This window comes from Diadema setosum, chromosome 21 (assembly GCF_964275005.1).
Source record: "Diadema setosum chromosome 21, eeDiaSeto1, whole genome shotgun sequence".
Classification (NCBI taxonomy): domain Eukaryota; kingdom Metazoa; phylum Echinodermata; class Echinoidea; order Diadematoida; family Diadematidae; genus Diadema; species Diadema setosum.
The window spans coordinates 26,427,471-26,448,403 of record NC_092705.1 but is presented as its reverse complement, the minus strand read 5'-3'; the positions used below and the strand labels follow the sequence as shown (position 1 = coordinate 26,448,403).

The 20,933-nt window shown below is 36.7% G+C and overlaps 2 protein-coding genes across 2 annotated transcripts; both read right to left on the bottom strand.

The window, feature by feature from the left end:
- Nucleotides 1-855: 855 nt before the first annotated feature.
- LOC140244222 (transmembrane protein 254-like) lies at nucleotides 856-4,597 on the bottom strand. The gene is made up of 4 exons (XM_072323858.1): nucleotides 4,511-4,597; nucleotides 2,941-3,044; nucleotides 1,498-1,557; nucleotides 856-979 (listed from the first exon to the last, which is right to left on the bottom strand). Exons 1-4 carry the CDS (start codon nucleotides 4,595-4,597, stop codon nucleotides 856-858), a joined length of 375 nt encoding a protein of 124 aa, XP_072179959.1.
- A 3,287-nt stretch (nucleotides 4,598-7,884) lies between these two features.
- LOC140244848 (transmembrane protein 254-like) lies at nucleotides 7,885-13,017 on the bottom strand. Its single transcript, XM_072324458.1, has 4 exons — nucleotides 12,910-13,017; nucleotides 11,542-11,645; nucleotides 10,592-10,651; nucleotides 7,885-8,143 (listed from the first exon to the last, which is right to left on the bottom strand). The coding sequence occupies exons 1-4, from the start codon at nucleotides 13,015-13,017 to the stop codon at nucleotides 7,885-7,887; spliced, it is 531 nt and encodes a 176-aa protein (XP_072180559.1).
- Between the last annotated feature and the right edge of the window lie 7,916 nt (nucleotides 13,018-20,933).

Sequence of the window (20,933 nt, the reverse complement as noted above, 5' to 3'; positions counted from 1 at the left end):
AAAATTACAAGATATTGCATACTGACGAAACTTACTTCGTTTTCGGAATTAACGAACCTCGGGAATAACAAACATTTTTTTTTTTTTATTTCAGAATTAACGAACCTTCGGAATTAACGAACCTTGGGAATAACGAACCTTCGGAATATATCGAACTGTAATCGTAATATCATGTCTGACATAAGATAGCGGAAATGTCCTGATTGACCAATACTATATCGGAGCGACACATGGAAAATGCGTATTATTAGTATATGATTTAGATTTGTTTCAAATTCCCCCATAAATCATGTTGTAGTCATTGAAATGTAGATATAGATCTTACAGGTGGGCAGTAGAAATTGGTGATATACAAAATGTAGGCTCAAATTAATGGCTGTGATTTATAGAGTTTTGAAAGGCAAAGATTTGCAAGTATTGTTTTATTGGCGTAAGTATATCACATGCAGGCTATTACGTATTACATCTTTGAAGCTGTGATTCTTGATATGAATCTGTAAAATGACTAGAAACATCATTGTGAAAGTATGTTCTGCAATAATTCTCTTTTTCTTTTTTGAACGAACACCTCTCTCGTTAAACTTTAAATGATTACACTATTGTAAAATGCTGCTACAGACATACTGAACAGTCGCTAATTGTGAACAGGGCACCGTCTTATAAAGCCTTCAAATCAATCACAAGTCCCCAAATCAATCGCAACTTGCATTGCAGCTCACAAGAAACTTGTGATTGATTTCTATCACAAGTCTTTATAAGACAGGCCCCAGACCTTCACGGGAATGTCTTAAATGCCCTAGACTTTAGACCAATTCCCCTTTTTTCTGTGTGGTTGACACAAGGTTGAAGGTTTCCTTAAACCTTGTGCTTAACCTCCATGTCAGCTCTCGCTCTAAGCAGCAATCGTAGAGATCCAATGCCGAAGATGAAGGTTGAAATGAACCACGCGACACGGTAAAGGCCTTCAACCCCGACCTTCCTACAATGGGAAAATAGAAAGCGAAAAAGTCAGAACTATTTTAAAGGCACGCAGACCCGGTGGTTAAGTCGAATGCGTACGCGAGCGTACGGCGCAAATTTCCTACAGACAACAGATACATTATGCTATCGATTCTCTTTAGCGCTTAGAACCCATTTCCACTCCGGGGCCCCGTTTTATGAACATAATCGATTATAAATTTCCTTAATAAACAGGCTGCCATAGACTTATGATAGAAATCAACTATATAACCAATTATAACTCTTCATAAAACAGGGTCTACGCATCTTTAAAGTTACAATAACGAGAACGGATTTGTATTAAATTTGACAAACCCTTCAACATGTTGCAAAGGAAGTGGAGAGCCAGTCAAAATTTTAACAGATCTTTTTATCGATGTGTCAAAATATATTCACTGATAATCATGATGATATTCTGATTGACTGAAGGGAGATGAGTTAAGGTTTTTGGTGCAATTTAAAGTTATCTATTTGCATAATTGATATTTTTGAACTTACCCTGACAGGCTAAATGCGTAGAGTGCTTCCAAGATATGAACAGCGACAATGACGTAAAATCTGTGGGAAGAAATTACGAAAGATCGAAGTACACCATTTGATTTTAAAAGAAATAGTGGCGCATCAACGAAATTTGCAGCAATTTTGTTTTCTCAAATTCTCCATCACAAGTTTAATAGTAAACAAAGGTTTTGATCAGTATTGATACGGTCCACAGAAACATCCCCATGGCAATATCTAAGTGTGTGTGTTTACGCATATTATGAGATTGTGTGCATGCATAATATTATGCATGTATGTGTATGCTTGTGTGTGCGTCTGTTTGATTTATATTCATTTCTGGTTAGTTTTCTTCTGTTTATTTATACGTTTGATAGATACTAAAAAGCTGAATCACTTCGGTGATCCCTCGCATTTATCCCCAAGTTGAATTATCCTTCAGGTTTATGCCAGGTTTAAGTGTGTACTTGTGTGTCACACACAAACACACTGTTATAGCTTCTGATCATTCGAGCATTGAGAATTAAGAGTTTGTGGGACGAACACAGAACTAGGGCTTCCTACCCTAGCTCAGTCGGCAGAGCACCGGGCTAGCACTCGGAGGTCTCGAGTTCGAATCTAGTTGGAATCCCATTTTCTTTGCTCAATTTTTCACTAATAGGTTTATCAATCCTTACGAGACTAAAGGCTATTTCGTCCCAAATCGCTGTTCCTGGTTAGGTTAGGTTAGGCAATTCATCCTCATGGCCTTATAATATTAGCCAGCCAAGGGAGTGGGATTTCAAGCCGTTGGTCCCGTTGTTGCTTTCTACAAGGCTGACGTCACACTGTCCCGAAGTTGACACAAGATGGCAATACGATAATGAAATTTCTGGCGAAGTTGGTCCCGAGCTTGACCAAAAGCAGGACAGTAGCCAAAGCAAGCACGATCATATGTTATCAACCTCTTAGGAAGCTCCACCGGCGTTTATACGATGTCTTTAAGATACCCTAACGAATGGCCGTACATTCACAGTTCATACTCGTCGAGCAGAGGCGAATTTGAAAATTCCCTCTATCGTGAGTCCATCTTTGCTCAACATCGAGGCAGTTTGACGCCTGCTAAACTATTAAAAGCATTCCAGGCTTCCTTCCTATACAACGGTAAGTAATTCAGTCATTCAATCGTTCAAAACGTCTGTATGTATTTACGTATTCGTATCGGTGCGACGGACACACAATAAAGGAAATGTTCAAATTCGTGTGCGGTGGCAAAATCTTCGTGTAGCCATTGTGTTTCCTTCGTGTGTCCTTCGGGTAAACTTCTTGATAAAGCTTTGGACCAAGTTCGAGGCCAACTTCGCACGAAACTGAAAATTCCGTATGCGTATTGCCATCTTGCGAAAATTTCGGGACAGTTTGCCGCCACCTATAGAGTAGCAAAGACAAGAAAGGGATTCTCACGTTCTGGCGGTAAACACAGGTATGCTGTATGCCATGTAGTAGAGGACGCTCCCAAGAGGACCAAGCGAACCATACGGAATCTTGTCAGGAGAGTACATGCAGATCTGCAAATTGGCAACATAGAGTTTGGACGACACATTGATTTAAATACAAGACAACCTCTTTTTCTTCTGCAGATGAGCAGTATATGCATGTGATATATCAAACAACAAGAATGAATTATTCCCAAGGAACCTTCGACTGATGGTAATCATTCTAATAACAGAGAACCTTAATACACACCAGGGGGTGTTTCATAAAGCTGTTCGTAAAGTCACGATAGACTTATGATCGACTGGTGATCAGTTCTTGTGCTGAACTATTGAAATTCTGGTAAGTATAGCACATCGCAACTGATCACAAGTCGCTCGTAAGTTGTTTGTAACTTTACGAACAGCTTTAGGAAACAGGGCCCAGTTCTTTTACTACGTTGGCATGGCTTGCTGAATAGCTTGGAAATAATTTTGGGCATGCAAAATATCATGTACAATTTCCATGATGAAATAGTGCAGAGGAAAGGTTCTACTTAAAATGCCTTTGAGTAAGGCCCGGAAGAATGGTTACATGCAAACAAGCATACAAAATATAAACTACACACTGTTTGCCTTCTCTTACGTTTACTGTAAGAGAAAGCAAACATTTACCTTATGATAACTAGCCTGAAAGTTATGGAAAGCATCACCGTTGTGAGGACAAAATTTAATGGCAGCTCCTGATGTTTGTGCCACGTGTGTCGCTTATGCGTCAAAGTTTGTTTGTTTGTTTGATTCATTTTCCATCTGAGAAGATGGCTGGATAGCCCATATTCAGCTACGTTAAGCTGGTCTTCCATGGGGTCCAGTTGGGTGTGAGATGGGACCACTTCACCGGGTTAAACACCCTGCTCTTTGCGATGAATGAATGAAGCGGGATCTTTTACGTGCATGAGTTGTTACTCTCTCTTACACGGGACCTCCATTTTATGTCCTATCCGAGGGACAGAGTGTTTTGCCTCTTGCTAGAGGGGACGGTATGCTCACACACAACATTGCTCAGTCCAGACTCGGGTTCGAACCCGGGCCGCGTGATCGTGAGGCAGACGTGCTACCGACTGAGCCAACTCACCGCCCTAGTTTTCCTCAAGCAAATCTCGAACGGACTCCATGTAACGTTGATTATGCGAAACGAAGGCTGGGCTTGGGCGTCGTACGCTTCTATATCCCAGCATGTGCGTTATGAAAATAATCATAGTAATTGACCACGCATATGCAATCAGGCACATAAACACACACACACACAAACACATACACATGCACTAGCAAACATGGAAAGCAATTAATGAACATCTGCTAAGAACGAAGGTGTTTTTTTTTTTCTTCACAGCAGCTATAGGTATCAAGACTCATTTCTGTAAGAATAAATTCAGGAAAGATCACCTGTGTAAACACTGCATTAGTTACTATGCAACTATGAATTTAAAAAAAAAGTAGAAATGTCGTCTGCTGACACAATGCAGCTGCGAATTATTCTCAAGTTGTTAACAGTTACTTACCGGAAAGATACCCAGCAGTAACAGTGTAAGGATCATGACAAAGATGCTGGGCAGTCGGAAAAAGTTTGGTCCAACTATCTGCGCCATCGCGACTGTTATACTAAACACTGAAAAAAAAATGTAGTCCAGTGCTATCAGGAAATAAAGGCAAAGAAATGCAACAGGTCTAGAAAACACCTGTGTTAAAATGCACAATCTAATGTGCGTCCGTTGAAAACTATACTTTGCTATCCTCACGATGATAGGTTCTATGTTACACGCTACGGCACCACTATTGTTGCGTTGGATGCCCTTGTTTGAACACACTGTTTCCTTATTTATTCGGTTTTCAAGACCCGAGCCAAAGGTCGAGTAAAACACTAATCTAATCGCAGGAACGGTTAGGTCAGACGTCATCTTATTTTAGAAACAATACCATCGAAGTTAGTTACACGATTAACGCAAAACAAACGAAGTCGTATCAAGAAACAAAAAGATACAAAGTTCAGGCGCTCTTCGGCAGAAAAGCTTAGAATAAATGAAGCAAACCTTATTATAATGCAAGTGTGACTCTTAATTCATGTGGGATTCATTGTCACGAGCGGATTTTGATTATGATCTGACCACATAGGACGTCGCGAACAATGTTTTATAGCTATAGTTGACAGAAAATTTTGTCCATTTCAATTTCTCACCGTTATTTGTTTAGTAATTTTGCTGAAAGCGAAATTCAATAACAAATAAGAGAATGAATACATGAATGAAGAATAGAAAGTAATGATTAAGTACATTAAAAAGCAATTTAAATGAAATAACTGTATATCCTGTAATAAATGAAAATAAAACCCCCTATGCGATTCCATGCCCCTCCGTTGTTCGACAGTGAGTTCATGTTGAAGACAAACATCGCTCTATATACAGGCTGTATTGGTAGAATATCATGACAGAAATAAAATTAAAAACAGTTGACTTTCACAATGAAAATACAGTCTCATAAACATGATAAACAGAACACAGAAAGCGTCATTTACATCAGACACAAGAATAATGAGTTGCGCAATCAGGACTTCAGAATTTCACACGTTTTAACGAAACAATGTGGAGGCCAAACGCGTAGCCTCGAAGGGGTGGAATCTTGTGAGGTCGGTATGGCTATCAAAAAAATGGGAGAAGAAACAATGTTTCAGATGCAATCTTCGGTCCTTAGTAGTGTCAGAGGTCAATGGTAACCAAGGGAAATGGATCAATAGGGTTTGAATACAAGTCTTAGAGTCTCTTGAACTTTTGTAAAATGTTACTCTTTCTTTTCACACTAACTCTTAAGTGGTCTGGAGTTCCCATTTAACTGGAACCTTGTACATTTGGCCAGGGTGATGCAAACGAATGCATATACGCTTTAAGACACAAATAAAATGAAAAATACATCGAAGATTAAAAACTTTTCAGTGTAGAAATGTAGAGATGAGAAACAAAAATAGGGCGCAAAGTATGGTTGCTTCTTGTGATTTGGTTTACAGAGCGAGACAAACTGGACGAACGTTTTAGAAAAAAAAAATCACGGCCTCAAGAAAGAGAAAAAGAGAACTATTAGAAAAAAAAAAGAAGGATTTGATGGAGGAAAGGGGAAGTAAAGAGGAAGAGGAGAAAAATACAAAGGCATGTTATGAAAAAGGGAAATGAATAATACACAGCGCGATGACATTTGAGGAAATGTTTTGAATGCAAGGAGATGTGAGTCGTCAGAAGTTGCTTTCTGCCCAAAATACTTTTCTCTGCATCGTCGAATAAACAGGCAACACACAGAAATTCGTAGAAATTTTCCCTTGAGAATTTATTCCGCACCAAACCTGCACTTTTGATAAGATTGACATGAGGCAAAAACTGACGTAGGGCCTATACCCTTCAATTGTGAAACATTAGAGGAAATATGAAATAAACAATCTGGAAATGTAACATACATAGCTGAAATACCCAAACAGACTCAAGCCAGCACTCTTTAGTGACATATCGAAAATATGAAGATGAAGAAGGTGAATAATATTTTCATACAATATTTCAATACTTTGGACCTTTATTACTATTTCAATATTTTGGACCTTTGTTAAATATGATTTGCTGATTTTTCATTGAAACTTAGGAAATGTCGTTAGTGTGATTGCGATCTTACATTTCAGTCTCCAAAAACTTAAGCTAAATGAAATTGTTTTGCTTCAACCATTATAATAAAATACTTATAAACGACGCATCTCATATGCAGTATTCGTGTAGAAACTACACAACATATTCAACATCTAATATTTCATATTTATCAGGTTAGACATAGAGGCCATTATACACGGTGATGGACGGATTTAAGTTTGTGACAATCTTAAACGTGAGACAATATTAATCGATGTTTGTTTGTTTAAATTCAGGAAACAGGTCACGCACATGGAATTATATTATAGGACGGGTAACGTTCACATTCTCTGGCCTATTCTCATAGTGATCCAGGCCAGGTTACAGTAGGTTGAATTCATGTTGTCACGTTAGGAGCATTATCATCATTGCAGAACGAAAGTGATCCTAACTATTTATACATGGATAGACACGACGACAGCAAACACTCAAACAGGGCTAAACTTGACAGAAAACAATTCGCAGACAAATTTCAAATGAAAATAGGGAGTTCATCGTTCTTGGTCAAATGCATACAAACATAAACAAACACACGCACACACACATTTGATCAAGGTTTTAATGCACCTTGCTGAAACCCATCAATGATAACACATGGTCCAGTTTGTGTTGGGTTTTTGTTGTTGTTAACAGAGCACTATCATAGCGCAAAACGTATTTTCTTTTACTTACTTGACACGTGGCTAAGTTAAAGCAATCGAACAAGAATAAAAGAAAACCTGATATGAAACACGATTAACTTCTTTCTACGTAATGCAGTAGCCATCCTCCCCCCCCCCAAAAAAAAAAAACAAACAAACAAACAAACAAACAAACAATCAAACAAACAAGCAAACAAACAAAACTACAGCCGAAGGTCGTCTGCACAGGTGACTTAGCGCCAATCGACAGAGCTGCCAAAAGAGGACTTGACACTTTTGTATTTGCTTGCCTTGTGATCCATTGAAATTCGCGTTGTAAATACCACCCCCCCCCCCCCCATGATGAAATATAAATTACAAGAACGACACGCAAAATCTAATGTATTCTTTGTTTTTTACAGGAATACTACGGTTTTATCGTATCAGATACACACGTGCCTTCTGAATGGAGACCAATCAAGAGTAAATTTAGGCCTTCATACAGGAGCGTCCGAAACGTGATATCGAAAACCATTCGCTCTTCAAACAGGCGACCTTTTTGTGCATAGATGACACATAGCATGCAGTATCACCAGCCTATGAACACCGACTGTTGTTGTCATGACTACCGTTGTCTTCCTGAATGTCGCCATCGGAATCGCCATCGCTCTCCTCTCGGAGAACTTGCACGAACTTGATCTTGGAGCGATTCTCTCCACTCCACTTTTGATCCGTTCTGACAACAGCGCCCTCTTCGGTGGGATCGTATTTGAGGAGGATACCAAGTGAGCCTATCCCAAAGCAGAGTGTGGAGATGAACCATTTGATGCGCGCGCAGCCGGTGATACCTTTCTTCCTGTATGCAATTATTTTAAAGGAAACCAAAACCCAAAGAGAAATGTGGATTGCGTGAAAGCAGCAACATTAGTAGGCCACATCAGTGAAAGTTTGGAGGAAAACTGGACAATCGATGCAAAAGTTATGAATTTTTAAAGTTTTGGTGTTGGAACCACTGGATGAGGAGACTACTAGAGTTTATGACATCATGTGTGGACAACACTGTAAAGAATATGATAAAGAAAATTCAACATGCTTTCACTTTTCTAAAGTAATGAAAGAGCACTTCAGGGCCGCGGCGCAGTGTTTTCAAAAGTGTGGGGGCCCACTTCTGGGTTTCATGAGCTAACAAGCAAAAAACAAAAAAAACAAAAAAAAAAAAAGGTCCTCAGCTCATCTCTCCCCGTCCACTTCCGGGTTTCTTCAGCTGACAAGCCAAAAAAAAAAAAAAAGGGTCCTCAGCTCATCTCTCCCCGTCCACTTTCGGGTTTCTTCAGCTGACAAAAAAAAAAAGGGCCTCAGCTCATTCTCTCCCCTCCCATTTCCGGGTATTATAAAAAAAAAAAATGGTCTTCAGAGAAAACACATAACCTTACCGCCGCCATACTTCAAGATCTGTATATACTTCTATTTTAGTGCCACTTACGTACTTCCGGGTTGAAAAAAGTGTGGGGGCCCAAAGTGATGACACCTTATGTATTCCTTTGTATGGTGCACAAAAAATGTGGGGGCCCGAGCCCCCACGGCCCCCACGGCTGCACCGGCCCTGCACTTGACTAACCGCTTTCAGAAAGCAGGGGGAATAATTGCTACCCTTTACATAATTATGTCAGTATCAAGTTGATGGAATGTGTAATTTTCATGAAAAATATTTTTTGTGGAATTCTTTTAATATTTTCTTTATATTGTTGTCCACACATGACGTCATGAACTCTTGTAGTCTCCTTATCCAGTGATCACGATAGCAAAACATCAAAAATTAATAACTTTGGCATCGATTGTCTGATTTTTCTCAAAGTTTCACTGATGTGTTTTACGTATGTTGCCGTTTTCACTCAATCCACATTGCTCTTTTGGGTTTCGGTTTCCTTTAAAATGACAATGATCCAAAGGTGAGGAGGAGAAGAAAATATCTTTGCAATGATCCTATCATGCAGTATAATTATGTATTGGTCAGTGTAATGTGATGATTTCAAAGAAAACAGGCATCAGTGGAAAGCAAATAAAGCACTATTGGAATTCTGAGGAATTAGGTACCAATAAATTGTTTTAAAAAGTAAACAAATACAGAGAAACCTTAAACATGGATCTTGGGACATGAATCCGACTTTATGAGGTACGCTGGTTACGTTTTATTCCATTAGTAGGGTGCCTACGTCAGTATGTACCCCCTTAAATTTCTCCCAAAGAGATTTTGTTTCTCCTCTATGAAAGATTGTCGACGCGCGCCAAATTTGCGTATGTATTTCTGTGTGTGTGTGTGTGTGTGTGTGTGCGTGTGTGTGTGTGTGTGTGTGTGTGTACCCGAAGTATCTGAGTTGGACATAGGTCGGTAAATTGAGATATCTGACTACCTTGCTGTTTCTTCTGCGTTGTTTGTTTTTTGTTTTTGTTTTTCAACAGAGATGCAAAGAAGCAAGGCAGATCGTGGTCATGGAGAAAATACATGCAATTCACTTTATTTAATGTACTACAATGCTCGCCTTTGTACATTTTATTTCAAAATATTCCAATGAACAAGTTTTCAAATTTCAAATTTCCAAATCTAAACTTTACCTTCAGTTTTTAACAGAAAATACAAAGTGATGTGTGAACTTGGACATGCATTTTAAACAAATTCCTTTCATTGACTTCTTGATCAAAATCAAGAGAAAAGGTTTCTCCTTTGAGCATTTTATGGTAAAGCTTATTATTAAAGCACGTGTTCATATTTTTGCGAATGTTCCAGTATAGGGGCAACTTTGAATGCTATTACAATGTAATAGCATTATCGATGAGAAAGCGAACCGAAACCTTGCACCTTCTATCTCTCAACAAAATCAGTGTTTGGTTTTTCTTTGACAAGTTTTTAACGTTTTAAAGTTGGTGTTGAAATATTGCATCTGTATTTGCGATTCCAAGCCGAACCTCTTGCTATTGTTGGCTTCAAATCTCAATAAAGACGTACCACGGATCTAAAGTATTCTTTAGCTAAGAAGATTGGCTCTTCATTTTCAAAATTCGATTTTGATACTTATATATATATATATATATATATATATATATATATATATATATATATACAGACGTCTTTTATACTACATGTTATTGTGGCTTTGTGTAATCATAAAAAGACAGTATCATTCCTGTAATACATTGTTCGGTTTGATTTTGTTCAATGAACAATGAAAGAAAATAAAAGTATTGGTCATGAAAAAAAAAAAGGTTTTCTTCCTTTGCAGGCATGGTTGCAGTATTGTTAACTCACCCAGCCAGATAGAAAGCGTATATTGCCTCAGATACGTGAATTGCAACTGCTCCGTACCAACTGCAAAGAGAATGAAGAAACAAAATCCAAAGGATTCAATCTTTTTAATCAAAATTAAAGATAAATGAATACAATCGTGTAAGTTTTGACAAGGAGGTCATTAAGGCATGCATCAAGCAGACAAGTCAACCAATATAACCAAAGCACCGCCTATGGTTATATACATATGGCTTTATTGTAATTCATTCACGCTTTCTTCATTCTATTGATGATAACAAAAATGATATTGGTCATATTTCACAGGGTATACCCTTGTCAGTGTTGCCGCTGCTCTACTATAGGGCCCTGCCATTTTGCTGGACAATGCTAAGAGCAATATTATTCCAGGATTACGGGTGCACGTCACGAGACCGACACCCACAAGTCATACAGCCCACGAGTTATACAGCTCACGAGTCATACAACCCATGAGACCGACACATTAAGCCCCGTGTTGTATCTGTCGAACTCGTGGGCTGCTTTTACTTAGTGTCGAACTCATGGGCTTTATTTGCCTAGTGTCGAACTCGTGGGCTATATGACTCGTGGGTGTCGGTCTTGTTGGGTGACCCCGTGTGGGTAAGAACCTCACCCCTCGTCCAGAGATGTGAAACTCAGCGGGATTCGAACCCGAGACCTCACGGGACGACCAAAAGTCGCATTTCGACAATTTTCAACTCTGTTTTATCAAACCATATATCTAGCATTATCTTTTCGTAACGAATGGAAATCTGTTCCAATCCATCACCACTTCTTATATAAAGCTTCGTGGAAATCATTATTTCTTACGTCCAGTCCCATTAGATTTTATTTTCAATCTGTTTTTCTGTTCTAGTCTTTGTTCTTAAGAGAAGAACATCAAGATTTTAATAGTACAAATTCAGCAATATAAAGACTATAATGCCACGTACATCCCTGCGATGAGTTTCGGTCTTTCATAGGCCAGGTATCGAGCCAGATCCCCGATGAACCCCAGGTAGTCGAAAGGTATCAAGTTCGGAGTGTAAACGCACATCTGTTTGCGAAAACATGGACGAAGGTGAGAAACTGAATTCAGCATAACGAAAAGTTCACATTTATACTTGTATGTTGCATGGTGGAGCAATATAGATTATTTACTCGTCATTCAAATCAACATGTCTTTAGATATCATATGACTGTAATTGCAAGTATTTACACTCAGTAGATCTACTGACTCTTTATTAGCACATGTTTATATAGCTCAAGTTTGTACGTCTATACATGTCAATCATTGTGTCGACTCTATAAAGTATATAGGTACAAACGCGACTCGTAGTTCGAGAAGAACTCGAAGAACGTAATGGTTGTAAACTTCTTCAAGGGAATGTACACTTTCCGTTGAGATAAGCTTTAAGGTTTCCAACGTTTTTGATGATTTTTTTTTTCTCAGATAACGAGAAACCTCTTTAGAAATATGAAGAAGGATATAATTCTAAGAGGAATTCAAAGTTTATTTGATGAAAATTGGTTTTGAGATGGCTGAGATATCCAAAACAAAGCGACCCTAATAAAAGGTGAGACCCACCTTTCATTAGGATCCCTTTGTTTTACTTAGGTTTTGGATATCCCAGCCATCTTAAACCCGATTTTCATCCAATAAACTTCCAATACCTCTGAGAATTTTATGCTTTTATAATCCATAAGAGGTTTCTCATTAATTCACACACACAGACACAAATGTTGGAAACATGAAGTCCCGTCTCAACCAAAACTATACCATCCTCTAATGTATAAGTATGTGCAAATGCGACTCGTAGTTCGAGAAGAATGTAAAGAACTTACGCAGGAACTTTACGTGGACATAATCTTGTTAATAAAATAATGGTAAAAAGGTCCATTAGTCATACAGGTCATGAGTCACACAGCCCACGAGTTCGACATTAAGCAAACAAGGCCCACGAGACCGACACATCATAAGCCTTGTGTTGTAATGTAGAACTCGTGGAATGTTTTTACCTAGTGTGGAACTCATGGGCTTTATCGGCCTTGTTGCGAAGTCTTGGGCTGTTGGACTCGTGGGCTGTATGACTCATGGACCTTTTTTCAATGTCGAACCCGCGAGTTGTATGACTCGTGGTGGGTGTCGGTTTCGTGGAATGACCCCTGTTTTGGACATACTGAAGTCCCCAGTTATGGCTGAAATAAACATTAACACACAAACACACACACACACACACACACACACACACAGCGTCTAAACCGAACAGATCTATAGATCACTAGACCACTCGTCTAAATCTTATAAGAGTTATACTTACCGCAGTCAAAGTCATGCCGAATGCGATCAGGAACATGATGAACACGCTTGGAAGCTCGAAATAGTTTGGATCTCCCTTACTAGGCGCCATTTTGGACTGCTGCATCATGGCCGTTGAGTGTGGAGATCAAACCATGAACGCCGTCAACCAGTCAACGTGACTGTTGAATACAATGCTCGCACTACGAGAAGATGTGTCTTTCTGCTGCTTATTTGCATTTGTTTCCTTTCGGGCTTAATTTCTAGGCAGTAATATGAGCAATAAAAACAACATAAAAGTACCAAAATAAAAATAGAAAATGAACTTGATCTTAACCACGTGCTTATGTGTTTGATCATCTCCAGTTGCAGTTGGGTAAAGTCCATGCAAAGTCCAAAGTCTGAGCTTGTCCGGAGCTTGCGAAATTTCTGTGCTTGACGAATAATAATACAGCACATGCTTTGAAATGTATTAGCTTATCGAATGGAGTTCAGGCCAGTAGGCCAATTGTATAACGACACAAACTGTCCGTCTGTATAATACAATAATTTATGGCCACATTATATCGCCATATAATACAACAACGTTCTTCCGTTGTTTGAGGTAATACATACAAAATAAAACAAAAAAAAATACTAACTCTCCTGAAATTTTGGAGATATATTTTCATAAAAAGGACTAAAATAACTAACTCAAACAAAATATTTTGAGCCATTAATCCTACGCATTTCATACATTTTTTATGTTAGGTGAAAGGCAAAAACTTTGACACCAGTTAGTGACTATCTGGCCTGCATGACTTAACTGTGCACATGTGAAGGAAAGGTTATTCTTAAACGGGCTGGTGGTTCATTCCCTTCTCCCTCAATAGGACTTAACTGCTACATGTACAGTGATATATCTCTTTAGTTCGGGTGCATGTTGAGGTAGCATACTGACCCTATCCAGAATTATACGTGTGTGACTAAAGGAAAATAAGATTAGGGATAAAGGTCAAAGGAACATGATCACAGGCGAAATTGACATTTCAGGAGCGTTTTATCCGACGAGAAATCTGATGATAACTCCAATCAAACTTTGCATATTGATAAGCCCGATGTGTCATGGTAAAGACAAGTCACTCATTTGATGCTCGCAGTTGACTTGAGGGTCAAGGTAAAGGTCGAAAATGGTCAAACACCAGGGCCCCATTTCATCAACAATTAAAGTCGATATGGTAGGAACTTGATGGAATGGCAATTGTCATGGTAACGACAAGAATCCCGCTTCCTGCATTGGATGTTGCTATGGGAAGTTGCTATCCTAACATCCTTTATGAAATGGCGCCCAGAAGTTTACAGTGTTTACCGTAAAGTCGGAAAATATTCGACAAACTTCGAAACCTCATGTAAGAAATCAAAGAATAGTGTCAAAGTATCTTAAATATTCCTTAATGGGTCTCGAGTCCCATCATCGACCGATCATCGTGAAGCTAACCAGCTACAGAAAGAGAAAGGAAATCATTACCAATCGCAAAAAGCCGAAGGGATCAGGGATTGTCATCGCAGAAGACCTGACAAAAAGAAATCAAAGACTGCTGTCACTGGCTCGTGTTTCAAAAATATCACAGCTGCCTGGTCCTCTGATGGACGGATAATTGCCCTCATCAGTGGCAAGACAGCAACAAAACTGATCACCTGTGAAGAAGACATCAAGAAATTACATTTACAATAATAGTTGAATGAAGCTGCTTCATAATAACAGTTAATCACTTTTGTAATGCTATATTTTTTACTACTTAAATACACAGTATACTTACCTGTTTATTACTGTTCATACAAAGTATACGTGTCAAATACAATCCTCTACTTCGATTTATGCTATTCTGCTTATCGTTTCACTGCAATCAAGATTATAGTTTTGTATGTCATATATTGTGGTCATTAATGCCATGTACTTCATGATGTACCAGTATTTTACTATTCAGTACCTTGTCTCCGTTATCTTCTGAATTTCCAGCAGCTGTGTCAAATTACTTGTGTTTAATGATGTGAATATTTTGTCTTTCCGTTGAATATTCTCATATGAAAAATATGTATATGTGTGATACGATCCATGATAGACAAAACTTACCTGAATCTTACTTTGATGTGCCCGCCTTTAACGTTTAACTCAAAATATAAAGATGCTAAATTTCCTAATTCATTTTCGTTAGTTCATATTAATTGTGTAGAAGTTTGCCGAAATTTTTCGATAATTTGAATATGTATATAAGCAGTATTGATCGTAATTTTAAGATAATATGACTCACTGAAACTTGGTTAAATAGATCTTCTTCAGTTGAAGTTTATAATTCAGATGAATATAATTCATTTTGTTAACAAACGAGGTGGTGGAAGAGGTGTATATGTTCATAATTCTTTACACGCATTTAGTAGACAAGAGTTGACAGTTATATCAGAGGCGCTTGAAAGTATTTTTTAGTTAGTAAATAACAATGCTAAATTTAAAAAAAAAAACTATGTGGGTATGATATATCGTCCCCCTATTATAATAGTGATATTTTTTTGAATGAATGTGCAAATTTGAGGTAAATGGGGTAAATCTACGTGTATGTAATTGTTTTATAATGGGTGATTTGAATTTAGACTTAGCGAAAAATTGATTTGTTTATGGATATTTTTTCTCCTTTTTTTCCTGTAGCGCTTAGAGACATTTCAATGATGCCCTATATAAATGTTGTGAATTAATTGATATTTTATGGAGTTTATTTGGAAACTTTAATCAAAAGTCCCAGTCGGATAATTGCAACCTCTGTCACTTTTTTGGATAATATATTTACAAATGTTGATACCTGTACTCACTCCGGAGTGAGTGATATAAGTGATCACCCGCCAATGTCCTCATCCATCGCCCATTGTAATTTTAAGCAAACCACTTCCCATTTATGTAAAGCGTAATATCACTCAATAAAATATGATTTTTGTAACATATTGAAAAATGTTGAATGGAAAAATTATATTGATAAAGTGTTGATATTAAATATGATAGTTTTTTGCAAGTATTTAAAGATATTTACGATGAATGTTTTCCTTATGAATCATACAGTTATAAGAAGAAGAATAAGAATCCATGGTTGACTAAGATTTGATTAAGCTTTGTCGTAAAAAAAAAAAATAAGCATGTATAAATATATATATATATATATATATATATATATATATATAGGTCCTTTATGTTAAGAAACCAACCCCTTATAGAAAAGAGGCATATAATAAATTTGGGAATTATGTTACACATAGATTAAGGCAAGCAAAAAGATATATTCTAATGAAAAATTTCATCGAGTAAAAAATTAATCAACATGGAAAATTATTAATAATCTCTTCCAGAGTATAACTAGAAATATTAAACGCAGTTTAATAGAAACTCTTGAGATTGGGAATGAAAAGATAACAAACAATACAGATATAGCTGATTTTTTAAGGACTTTTTGTTAGTATTGGTAAGAAACTGCAGATCTGTATTGATAAGGGAAATAAGAATTCATATGATTAATATTTGAAATTCCCTAATAAAATTAATATATATATTTTAAAGCCAATATCTAAAAAAGAGATAACAACAATTGTAGAGGAAATGAAAAGTAATGTAAGTTCAGGTATAGACGGTATAGATATACAAGTAATAAAGTTTGTAATTTCTGTTATATGTGAACCATTAAGTTTTCTTTTACATCATAGTTGTTTAGGGATCATTTTCATTAAGCCTGCTTTGTGCTTTTCATGATTCCGCCGCTATCATATTTGATACCACGCATTCTTGTTTGTTTGTTTGTTTGTTTTTATGCAAATTTTGTAAACCAATTATTAAAGTGGAAATAAATGAAATGAAATGAAATGAGTAACGGAAGCGTTATTTCACGAGATTCGGTCAAAATCAGTATAGGTACGTGAAATACGACAGGGCAGTTCAAGACCAATGCGATAATAGAATTCTAATATTACTATGTAATTGGAATTTCAATAAATTTATCAAAGAAATCACATCGCGATTTTGCTAGAAGACATAACAAAATGGAAAGTCAATGGATTTCTGTTGAGAAAAATCATACAAAGCATTTTTCCGTCCTTTCTGTCCAAAATGTGTACATACTATATGAATCCTTATTCGGGTGGTTCCGTTAAAATGCAAGCCCACTACCTGTGATCATTTTGTTGCAGAAATCATCCCTTTTTAATGTTAAGTATTAACATTTCTGAATTTTACTGCATTGAAGAAACATTAGACGGTATTGGTCAAAGAGTCATTAGATCTGCACAAAATCAGAACAAAGAAATTACAACATTTAGCAGTTGGAGACAAAAAAAAAAGAGAGACTTGAATCTTCCCAAATCTGTTGCCAATTTACTGATCACTTATGCATTTAGCCATTTTGAATTAGAGGCTGTTGATAATTCTGCAACCAATTTAATAAGATGATAGTGAGTAGTGATAGTAAGACGATAATGAGTAGAACATGGCTTAAAGAAATATATTTTTTCTTCTACTGTACAAATTACTGGGACATGATAAAAGATTTTTAAAAGTTTGAAAGATAACAAAGATCACAAACTATTAAGATGCCGTTTATAGGACTTTATGGGATAACAGTATTATAAACGGGTTTCAAATCAGTAAAAGAAGCACTAGGATGTCTCTAATGAAATCTCAATATTCTCTCCCACTTCCTCTGCTTTTTACGAAGAATGAATGAAGCGAGATATTTTGATTTGTGGCTCTCTCACACACGGGACCTCCATTTCCTTGTCCTATCCGAGGGACACAGAGTTTTGCCTCTTACTTTCGGGGACGGTATGATTACACAAAACATTGTTCAGTTACACACGGGAATCGAACCCAGGTCCTCTGGATCAGTCTGGGGGTAGACGCGTTATCTACCGACTGATGAGCCAAATCACCGCCCATCAGTGATAAAATTGTAGTAAGAATTACAGTATATGGTAAGATCACACATTTAGGATATGACAGAAATTTATTTGTTTCTTTGGGAGGGGATGATATGGCTTTTATGAAAGATTTCGTTCTGGAGTTGTATAATGTTTTTGGTTTTATTTTTTTTTTTGTTTTTTTTTTTGGCATATAATTTCACTATCCTAAAAGTGGATTATGTTTACACATTCAAAGGAAATATGGTTTCATATGACAATATGATCAAGTGAAATAATAGTATTGCTTCGTTAGTATAGTTCAGTTGGTTTGACTTTATTTTTTCCCGTTGTCGATGTTAAAGAGAGAGAGCGATTATGGCAGTAAACAACGAAAAATGGTGTTGATTTTGTTTTTGAGCTGTATTTGTATGTTTTATTTGGTATCCAGTTATGTATGATTTGAGAATGAAACCAATAGAGATCGAGGGAAAACAAAGTGTGTGTTTGTAAGTGTGTTTTGCTTTTATTTTGTTGTTGCTTTTTAATCGGCAGGTTACTAGAAAAGCTAAGGTAGACTCGTGTTTTCTTTTCACAATCAGGTGTGTACAAAGACATCAACTTGATGTACAGCCAAATGCAGATTTTCCTCCCCTTCTCATCTTTGTCATTTAAATATGACTTCTTATCCAATATTTTATGGGTATAAGCCAGTTCATAATTAGCTCATGTACACATTGGTACAAATGACCTTTTTTTCTTCTCAGTTGGTTACGCACTTTACTCGTTTTCAAAGCAACATAATGCATAAGCTTGCCCGATGTAACAATTTATGGAATTCATATTCAAACACAGAATGAATTTTCGTTTAGACCAGGTGACCAAAATGGCCAATTGACATTTCAGGAGGCATCCATTTCATTTTTTAGTATTGAATGCATGAACAACATTTTCTTTTGATATCGCCAAATACCATGCAGCCTTGCTGTCAGGTGGACGTGCTGGCAAGCACCATCTAGTCTATATCAATATAAGGATATATGAATAATCATCACATAACAGTTGCTTATCTCAGTGAATTAACAAAACCAAATGTCTGTTGTCACAAATGACCTTTTCCTGCTCATGCACAAAGTGGAACTACGAACTGGTCTATTTTATTGCATACTTTTTTTTATGTTTTATGTTTGTTTCAACCTAATGGCAAATGATAATTCACTAAATGTATTTACATCATAATACTTGTGTAGGGATCATTTTCAATTAGCATACTTTTGCTTCTCACGATTCTGCCATCATCATACTTGGTAAAATGGTTTTTGTTTTCTTCTTACGCAAACTTTGTAAACCCAATGATTTAAAGTGGAAATATATGAAATGAAAATGTGAGTATCAAGTAATGACAGCTTTTTTCAAACAACAGCACCAAAATTCAAACGTATGTATGGATGATTTCACAATCCAATATCTCAGCTCTTAATATTGTGAAAACATTTTTTTTTTAGTTTTCGTTTCTAAAAGCTGATCACTAGAATTAAAAGACACTACAATTATATTTATTTGAAAACATTTCTACCACATCACAACTCAACACAAAATGAGATCCACAACATGGTAACCATTCTCTGTTTCATATTTTTGTTTTTTTATTGGACATAGGGCAGCCTTGTTTGGTATGTATACAAATTTTCTACACCCCACAATGTCAAACTGAAACCAAAATTAAAAAAAAAAAGGAAAAGGAAAAAGGAAAAGAAAAACAGGAAAAAAAAAATCAACAGCTGAAAAATGCCAATGATGACATCTTCCCTTTCAACATATCACTCTGGCACAATAGCTCATAATAAATACCCTTCTCATAGTTTTCAATAAATACAAAATGCAATGATTTACAATCAGTGAAAAGAAGAGAATTCTTTTAGGGAAAAAATGATGAGCTAGAATTTCAACCATTGACACATGAAAATACCACTGAAAATCAAATAGAGGGGAAAAAAGAACCAGATATCTATGGTGGCATTCAATCTTCACAAAGGAGAGAAAAAAAAATCACCAAAAATGTACACATATAGGCAATGCTCTAACATATTCAAGTAGCTATGTTTAGGTTCACACATATCTCAAGAAAATAGCTTAATCACAGAATTACCAAACCATTGCATGTTTGCCCGAAACATGCATAATGTAATAAACAGAAAATCATTCAACTCAAGTCAATTAACATCATCGGTTTATGGAATGACATTTACACACTTCAGAATTCAGGAAACAAATAGTATACGAGAGAGGAAGTGTTCAACTCAAAACGAAACTCTGTCAGAAACAGCTACACAATATACAAATTTCTGCCAATGAAGCATTTCACAAAAATCTTCACAGAAATTAATGCGTTTCGGCCTAGATTTTCTCTCTATCCTTGGCCAACGAAACTCATATCGTTTTTGTCTCAACTCACAATCTGTGAATACTTCAGTGCAAATTGAGAGAAAAAAAAAAGTCATCTCAGTTATAAAACAGGAATTTCTAACTTCCACTATGGCAAATGTACACACTACAGGTGTTAAATCTTTCCAAAAGCATGAAAGAAAAACAAAATCACACTTTGTACAGTATATTTACACAATACAAAAGTATATTGGAGAGCATAGTGAATATTCAGAGTTTCTAATCAGAGTGTACATCTCTTTTTTTGTTGTTGTTATTTTAGTACCAAACATTACTTACTCCAAGTTGATGTTAAACTTTTCACTACTCAAATTTGGTCACATAGACACTTTCTACACACAATGTAGAAGATACACACATTAGTATAGGCCAACAAAAACGGAATTTACACATTCATGAGAATACATCTGAAGCACCTTTTTTTTGACGAAGAAACATAAGGATTAACCTCTCCAAACCATCTGATGAAATTCAATCAAAGTTGTTGTGATTCACGCAGAAAACAATGCGTGGAACTGCAGTTTGCATTCTGGTTGGCTACTTTTTTGCCCTCTGGAAACTTGTCCTTTTTAAGTACAGAATGAACTGCCCCTCATTTCTCTTTTAAGTTTGAACACATTTTCGGGGGGAAGGCTCCGTCAGCTCGACCTTTATCATTTTTCCTTTCCGTTCTGCAGGTAGCAGGACTCAAAA